This window comes from Tachysurus fulvidraco, chromosome 7 (assembly GCF_022655615.1).
Source record: "Tachysurus fulvidraco isolate hzauxx_2018 chromosome 7, HZAU_PFXX_2.0, whole genome shotgun sequence".
NCBI lineage: Eukaryota > Metazoa > Chordata > Actinopteri > Siluriformes > Bagridae > Tachysurus > Tachysurus fulvidraco.
Window position 1 is genome coordinate 26548394 of NC_062524.1, and position 8587 is coordinate 26556980.

An 8587-nucleotide genomic window follows, 5' to 3' on the forward strand; every position below is an offset into this window, starting at 1 on the left:
TCTCACACACTCTCTCTCTCTCTCTCTCTCTCTCTCTCTCTCTCTCTCTGCGTCTCTCTCTGTCTGTGTCTGTTTCTCTCTCTCTCACACTCTCTCACACACTCTCTCACTCACTCTCTCTTTCTCCCACTCTCTCTCTCTCTCTCTCTCTCTCTCTCTCTCTCAGGGCCGAACCGCACTAAGCTGCAGGACATGTTAGCTAATCTGAGAGAGAACGAGGATGCGAGTCCGCTTCAGTCGTCCATCAGTCCTCCGTCTCGGCCGAACACTAACCGCTTCATTGAACACGACAGCAGCCACACCGATGAAGGTGCTCTATACACACACACACACACACACACACACACGTACACACAAACGGACACACACACGTGTATATATTTATATATAACTCACTTTTCTCTTGTGTGTGTATGTTACAGTGGAGGCCATCACCTTCCCCCCCTCCTCGGGTAAATCCTTCATCATGGGAGGAGACGACGCAGTGGACTCAGGTGAGCTGGGTCTGGGGGAACTCGCGGGACTCACCATCGCCAACGAAGCGGACAACCTCGCGTACGACGTGAGTGTGTGTGTGTGTGTGTGTGACCGCAGGCCAGACGTCCTGTCTGACACACCGTCCTTTTCCTGTCACAGCACGCTCTTTTTATTTTTCAGTAATCAGCCACAATTTACAATGCTGTTGTGTCTCTGCCCCTCCCCCGCCCTCAGATCACTAATAATAAAGATGCCCTGCGTAAGACCTGGAACCCCAAGTTCTCCCTGCGCAGTCACTTCGACGCCATCCGGGGCCTGGCGTTTCACCCCAGCGAGCCGGTTCTCATCACAGCCTCCGAAGATCACACGCTCAAGATGTGGAACCTGCAGAAAACAACGCCTGCTAAAAAGTAAGCGCACCCTCTAATGGTCAGAGGATGCTGTACAGGATACTGACAGAAGAATCAGTTAAACGTGGCTATATATAATATGAACGTGTGTGTGTGTGTGTGTGTGTGTGTGTGTGTGTGTGTGTGTGTGTGTGTGTGTGTGTGATTTTTCTTTTTTTCTTTTTTTTTTTAACAGAAATGCCTCGCTTGATGTTGAACCTATTTATACCTTCAGGGCTCATAGGTAAGATAATAAATGGTGTGTGTTTGTGTTTATTATTAAGGTGTCTGGTTTACACAGTGTAATTGTGTGTGTGTGTGTGTGTGTGTGTCACAGGGGTGCGGTGCTTTGTGTGGTGTTCAATAACACAGGAGATCAGTGCTACAGCGGCGGAGTGGACGGCACCATCCAGTGCTGGAACACACCAAGCCCCAATATCGACCCCTACGACTCGTACCGTACGTCTTTACCTCTATTTACTCATCTCTGTTTACAGTCCCTGATTTTTCTAAGTGTGTGTGTGTGTGTGTGTGTTAGAGCGGTGTGTTATGCGGGGGGCACTGTCCGGACACACAGACGCGGTCTGGGGGCTGGTACACAGCAGTGCACACCAGCGTCTCCTGTCCTGCTCAGCTGACGGCACGGTGCGGTTATGGAACGCATCCAACACTGAGCCGGCCATCGCCGTGTACAACCAGAACAAAGGTAATGTAAATAAAACCTGTTTCTCTTATTGTTCTACTAGGACATATAAAGGTCTTACTGTGTGTGTGTGTATGTGTGTGTATGTGTGTGTGTGTGTGTGTTACAGAGTTAGGTGTGCCTTCTTCAGTTGATCTGGTGTGCAGTGAACCTGCCTACATGGTCACGTCTTTCACTAACGGCAAGATCGGATTATTCAACATGGAGACGCAACAACTAGTGCAGAGCCTCGAGTCTACTACTGAGTCTGGTATATATATATATACACACACACACACACACACACATATATACACACACACACACATATACCCACACACACACACACATGTATACACACACACACGTACACACACACACGTACACACACACACGTACACATACACATTCACACACACACACACGTACACATACACACACGTACACATACACACACGTACACACACACACACACGCGTACATACACACATACTGACACATACTAATACACACATACACACACACATGCTGACACGTACACACACATACACACACACATACATACACATACTGACATATACTAACACACACATACACACACATACACACGCATACTAACACATACGTACACACACACACATGCATGCACACACACACACGTACACATACATACACACACACTGATGATTCTGATTTTTTATTTTTTTTTAATATTTGTAGAATTTCATTGTTCAGGATTAACAGTTCAGGCAGTAATTAAACACTTTGTGGTGATTTTTTCTCCCCAGGAGAGTCGTGTCAGATTAACAAAGTGCTGAGTCACCCGACTCTCCCCATCACCATCACGGCTCAGGAGGACCATCACATCAAGTTCTACGACAACAACACAGGTACCACACAGCAGGAGCAGTTCAGCTCACCACCACCAGGGGGCAGTCGTCACCTCACACTGCTCTTTGTTGCTCATTTATGGCATTATGAGGTTTTTTTTTACTCTCGTAGGTTTATTTCTGAGGTTCTTGTGCTTTTTTCTCCTGACAGGAAAACCTGTCCACTCCATGGTGGCTCATCTGGACGCCGTCACGAGTCTTGCTGTGGATCCGAACGGATTGTATCTGATGTCTGGAAGTAAGTTCTGGATTTTAGTTTAATGACATTTTAAAGTCTTTGGAAGTTTTTCCATGTGAACCTTGGAAGCTCCTCCCACTTGACATGACACGTTAATATGACAGGTCGAGATATTTATTAGGGAAATCTTTTAGACACAAGTTTTTATTTTGGAGATATTTCAGTTTTTTTAATACACGTAAAAGGAGTAAATGATTCGACCACATCTTTCTTCCTGTACTCGTGTTCCAGGCCACGACTGCTCCATCCGTCTGTGGAACCTCGAGAGTAAGACGTGCATCCAGGAGTTCACGGCCCACCGCAAGAAGTCTGACGAGTCCATCCATGACGTGGCGTTCCACCCGTCTAAGTGCTACATCGCCAGCGCCGGAGCCGACTCGCTCGCCAAGGTCTTCGTATGAGCCTGGAAACGCCCGACTTTTTTTTAGCCCCGCCCACCGGCACAGACTGAACAATGAACAGAGCGCCAGGAATCGGGCTGGGGACCAATGAACAGGAACCTGTCTTCTCCCAGCTGCCTCGTCTCCTCTCCTCTTTTCTCCTCTCCTCACAGCCCCAGGCTCTTCCACCCCGATCGGAGAAGGGAAAAGCGCGCTTCAGGGTGAGTCGGTTCCCGCGAGTACCTCCTACAGAATCCAGGCGGGCCTGGGTGCTCCACACGGACGCTTCCATGAGCAGGAACCACAGCCACCGTTCGGTCTAAACCGGAGCGGACGAGGAGGAAATAAACGCCTTAACATTAGCGACACTTCGGCCCGTTTTTTTTTTCCTCCTTGGGAACGGAGAACCTCGTCTCGGTTCCTCTAGGATCTGCGGACGTGCGTGTCGTGGAAGACGTTTCCTCTTCTTCCTCTCTCGGCTCCCACGACTGATACACAACAATCTGCCTACCTTCTGTTCATTTTAGAAAAGAAAAAAAAACAGTGATAAAAATGTGCCTTTGCTTTAGAAAGGTCTCGATTTTTTTTTTTTTTTTTTTTTTGAGGGCTTTGGGAAAGGGACGATAAGAAAGAAAGGATTTCCGGCTGGGTGTAAAGACGACATGGTGGATTTTAACCGTAGAACTTTGGATGTATAATTACAAATGCATATTAATAAACAAATCTATATATATTTAGTCTTAAATCTTAACATTCGGTGGGAATTTGGAGTGGCTTTTTTTGATACTTTGTTGGTATGTGTGTGTGTGTGTGTGTGGTGAGTACATGTGTGTGTGCGCACGTGTGTGTGTGTGGCGAGTGTGTGTGTGTGTGGCGAGTACGTGTGTGTGTGGCGAGTACGTGTGTGTGTGGCGAGTACGTGTGTGTGTGGCAAGTACGGGTGTGTGTGTGTGTGTGGCAAGTACGGGTGTGTGTGTGTGTGGCAAGTACGGGTGTGTGTGTGTGTGGCGAGTACGGGTGTGTGTGTGGCGAGTACGGGTGTGTGTGTGTGGCGAGTACGGGTGTGTGTGTGTGTGTGGCAAGTACGGGTGTGTGTGTGTGGCGAGTACGGGTGTGTGTGTGGCGAGTACGGGTGTGTGTGTGGCGAGTACGTGTGTGGCGAGTACACGTGTGTGTGTGTGTGTGTGTGTGTGTGTGTGGCGAGTACGTGTGTGTGTGTGTGTGTGTGTGTGTGTGTGGCGAGTTCGTGTGTGTGTGTGGCGAGTACGTGTGTGTGTGTGTGTGGCGAGTATGTGTGTGCGTGCGCATACGTGTGTGTGTGTGTGTGGCGAGTACGCACGTGTGTGTGTGGCGAGTATGTGTGTGCGTGCGCATACATGTGTGTGTGTGTGGCGAGTATGTGTGTGCGTGCGCATACATGTGTGTGTGTGTGGCGAGTGTGTGTGTGTGTGTGTGTGTGTGTGTGTGTGTGTGTGTGTGTGTGGCGAGTACGTGTGTGTGTGGCGAGTACGTACGTGTGTGTGTGGCGAGTATGTGTGTGCGTGCGCATACGTGTGTGTGTGTGTGTGTGGCGAGTACGTGTGTGTGTGTGTGTGTGTGTGTGTGTGTGTGTGTGTGTGTGTGTGTGTGTGTGTGTGGTAGGTATGCAGTGAAATTTGCAGTGCTGGTTTTAGAAACCTGTAATAAATGAACCTTTCTTCTTCTTCATGATTGTTGGATGCAGGTTAAGTTGAAGGTCCACATTTATCTCCTGTCTACAAATAAAATCATGGTTTGTTCGACTGGACATTTTTTCTTTCCTGGTGTTTTTTACCGACCAGCCGTCAGACAAACTAATAGATGCTGCAGTTTAATAGGGAAGAACTGGGACACTCCTCCATTCTTCCACTCATCCACCACTACACTCCTCCATTCCTCCGCTCCTTTACTCCGTCGCTCCTCGTTCACACGACATGAACGGCTCCTGAACTGTGAGCAGAAACGGATTTTCTCTGATGAAATAAAGACAACAGAATGTTTTAGTGTGATGTTTTTCCATTAAACCGGTTCTGATCCGAACGATGTGTGTTTGTGTGTAAACTGTCCTCGCGTTGCTCAGCGAGATCCTGATGATGTTCAGGTCAGATTTTCAGCAGCTCTGAGAGATTATTGTGACTTTAGGGTTGTGGGTTCGCTTCCCGCCTCCGCCTTATGTGTGTGGAGTTTGCATGTTCTCCCCGTGCCTCGGGGGTTTCCTCCGGGTACTCCGGTTTCCTCCCCCGGTCCAAAGACATGCATGGTAGGTTGATTGGCATCTCAGGGAAATTGTCCGTAGTGTGTGAGTGTGTGTGAATGAGAGTGTGTGTGTGTGCCCTGTGATGGGTTGGCACTCCGTCCAGGGTGTATCCTGCCTCGATGCCATATGACGCCTGAGATAGGCACAGGCTCCACATGACCCGAGAAGTTCAGATAAGAGGTAGAAAATGAATGAATGAATGAATATTTAGTCGTAGTGGTTTCAGTTCACCAGTTCGACCTGCGATTGCCGGGTTCACACCAGGTCCTGAAACACACGGAAAAATCCATCTGTAAAAACATTCTTAAACACCGAGCTGCAGAAATCAGCAGATCCGAAGGTCAGTGATGGCAACATGAGACAATCCTGACGTTTTGTTCCTGTCACGTGTCAGACGAAGCACGTGACGAAGATCTGGTGAATCGTGGGTAGAATTTGTCCGAATTGACGCGTGACCTTAGGATAATTGACAGTCCTACCATGCGGTCGACGGTCCCGCCCCTTTTATGTGTGCCGTCTGCATGAAAACGACCCGTTTGGGGAAAATTGCTTTTTATCTCTAACAATCTTCTGACTGGAATTTTTCTTATGTTAATTTTACAGTGAATTTTCTTCCATCTTCCTGATGGAGCTCCTGGCTGGATTCCCAGGAATCACTTAATTCACTCTGTAACTCGTCCACAGAGATTCCTGAAGGTCACAGGATCCTGCCTCGGGTTCCTCGGATCTTTTGGTCGTCTTCCAGCTTTTCTCTGTATTTATTAACGAGGTTCTTTCGGAGTCTTGTTGATGAGATGATGGTGTAAAACATGGCTCTTTATCCTCCCTGACCTCCTGCGAGTAGAAGCTCTGACGTCGAGCGGTTCATTAAGGTTTAGAGCTGCGCTTTGTTTACGATGTTCCTGAAGCGACTCGGTGTGAAACCCAGAGCTCTGGAGGTCAGAGCTGCCTCGGAACCTTTCCACGTTAAACAGCGTTTATTACATGATGTGATTATATAAGTGGAAAAGATCTGATGGAGCTCTGATTGGCAGCAGGAAAAATGCAGATTAAGTGTGAAATCAATTCTACAAAGACTCTCAGAATGGATCTGATGTTTCTAAAGTGTAATAAGAGAAATTGTAAATAATTTATAATAATATAAATTATTACATTTTTTAAATGTATTTTTATTCTATTATATATTTAATGATGATTATTTTTCTTATTACATACACACATACATACACATAATGTTATTTTTCTTTCGCTGAGTCATCGTTGATGCTCAGACCCCAAAATGTAACAACGTAATATTAAAATATTAATCAAAAATCAAAATAATATTAAATAGATTTATATAAAAACTATAAATATTGTCATTTTTATACAATATTTTAAATATTTATGATGATTATTAACATTTATTTAAAAAATAAAAATATATTATATATTTTATTTATTTATTTATTATAATATCGGATATATTGTTTAATATTAAATAATATTAAACAATTTGATTTTTTTTATTTAATAATTAAAAAATAAAAGCATACGTTTATTTCATGATTCTAGAGAATTTATTCCCTACTTTTTTTTTCTATTACATTTCTAATTTACCTTTTGTTAATGATATTTTCTTAGTTTTATGGACAGTTTTTGTGTAAATTTGACCTGCTGAGTAACAGTAACTCTACTGGATGAAATTACAAACAATTTGTTCATTAAGAACTTTATATTAATGTAAAGTAAAATATTAATGATGTTTATCTGAACTTAACGCTGGAGCTTCAGACGGAGTCGTGATGCATAAAACATAACTAATGAAATAAAGGAAACGACTCTGAACTCCTCACACACACACACACACACACACACACACACACACAGTCATCATTAGAGTCAGAGTTATCCAGAGTCATCATTAGAGTCAGCTTTATCAGAGTCAGAGTTATCCAGAGTCATCATTAGAGTCAGAGTTATCAGAGTCAGAGTTATCCAGAGTCATCATTAGAGTCAGCTTTATCAGAGTTATCAGGGTCAGAGTTGTCAGTCATCATTAGAGTCAGCTTTATCCAGAGTCATCATTAGAGTCAGCTTTATCAGAGTTATTAGAGTCAGAGTCATCAGAGTCATCATCAGTATCATCTTTGTCATCATCATTACTGAGTCATGTTGAGGGGAAAAAATACAAAGTGAGTGGAAAATGTAATGCAGAAATGAAGAATTGAAAAGAAAATGAGAGTAGAGTTTAAAAAAGATAGAATGGACAAAAGATGGAAAAATGAAGTGATTACAAGAGAGTAAGAAATGAGAGAGAAAGAGAGAGAGACAGAGGGAGAGAGAGAGAGAGAGAGAGACAGAGGGAGAGAGAGACAGAGAGAGAGAGACAGAGGGAGAGGGAGAGAGAGAGACAGAGGGAGAGAGAGAGAGACAGAGTGAGGGAGAGAGAGAGACAGAGAGAGAGACAGAGGGAGGGAGAGAGAGACAGAGAGAGAGACAGAGGGAGAGACAGAGAGAGAGAGAGAGAGAGACACAGAGAGAAAGAGAGAGGGAGAGAGAGGGAGAATGGTAAGAGGATGTAAAGAAATAGCTCAAAAGGTGTAGAGAGTGAAGGATAAGGAAAGAATTAAAGACTGAAATGGAAGTAAGGAAGGAAAGATTGATGAGTGGAGGCAGGGTGAGAAAGAGATGAAGATGGAGATAAAGAGAGAAAAGGAGTAGAGGAATGTTAGAGAGAGAGAGAGAGAGAGAGAGAGAGAGAGAGAGAGAGAGAGAGAGAGAGAGAGAGAGAGAGTAATGAAGTGTGTTTAAAGTGATGGCTGGTCAGAGGTGTGTGTGTGTGTGTGTGTGTGTGTGTGTGTGTGTGTGTGTGTGTGTGTGTGTGTGTGTGTGTGTGTGTGTGTGTGCTGGGAGGGGGTTCAGGAACGAGCTGTGGTTCTGCAGCACACACACACACACACACACACACACACACACACACACACACACACACACAGAGGAGTGCAGGTGGAGGAGTGCAGGTGGAGAAAGCGCTTGCACTGTTGATCATGGAGCTTCATCATCAGAGTCGTCTGAGCTCCGTGGGTCTGGACACGAGACCCGATTTGACCTTTAACCTCGGGGGGCAGTCCTGTGTCATCCAGCAGCAGGATTATCTGTCTAAAGTGTGGCTCAGTAAGAAGGACAAGCTGGAGAAGGTAAGTGTCTCTCTCTCTCTCTCTCTCTCTCTCTGTCTCTCTGTATATATATCTGTATCGTATCGTATCCTAGGCAT

The 8587-nt window shown here is 45.1% G+C and overlaps 1 protein-coding gene across 4 annotated transcripts in view; it reads left to right on the top strand.

Annotated features, from left to right (window-relative positions):
• LOC113650016 (striatin-like) overlaps positions 1 to 8373 on the top strand; it is a 33433-nt gene extending 25060 nt beyond the window's left edge. For 3 of the 4 annotated variants that reach the window (XM_027158021.2, XM_027158020.2, XM_027158019.2), the window contains 10 exons: positions 167 to 310; positions 423 to 562; positions 712 to 887; positions 1063 to 1110; positions 1204 to 1325; positions 1405 to 1572; positions 1679 to 1819; positions 2337 to 2438; positions 2590 to 2676; positions 2908 to 3807. In XM_027158021.2, coding sequence (XP_027013822.1) covers positions 167 to 310; positions 423 to 562; positions 712 to 887; positions 1063 to 1110; positions 1204 to 1325; positions 1405 to 1572; positions 1679 to 1819; positions 2337 to 2438; positions 2590 to 2676; positions 2908 to 3077 — 1298 coding nt within the window. In that variant the 3' untranslated portion in view covers positions 3078 to 3807. The other variant, XM_047816167.1, reaches the window with a different exon arrangement.
• The last annotated feature ends 214 nt before the right edge of the window (positions 8374 to 8587 follow it).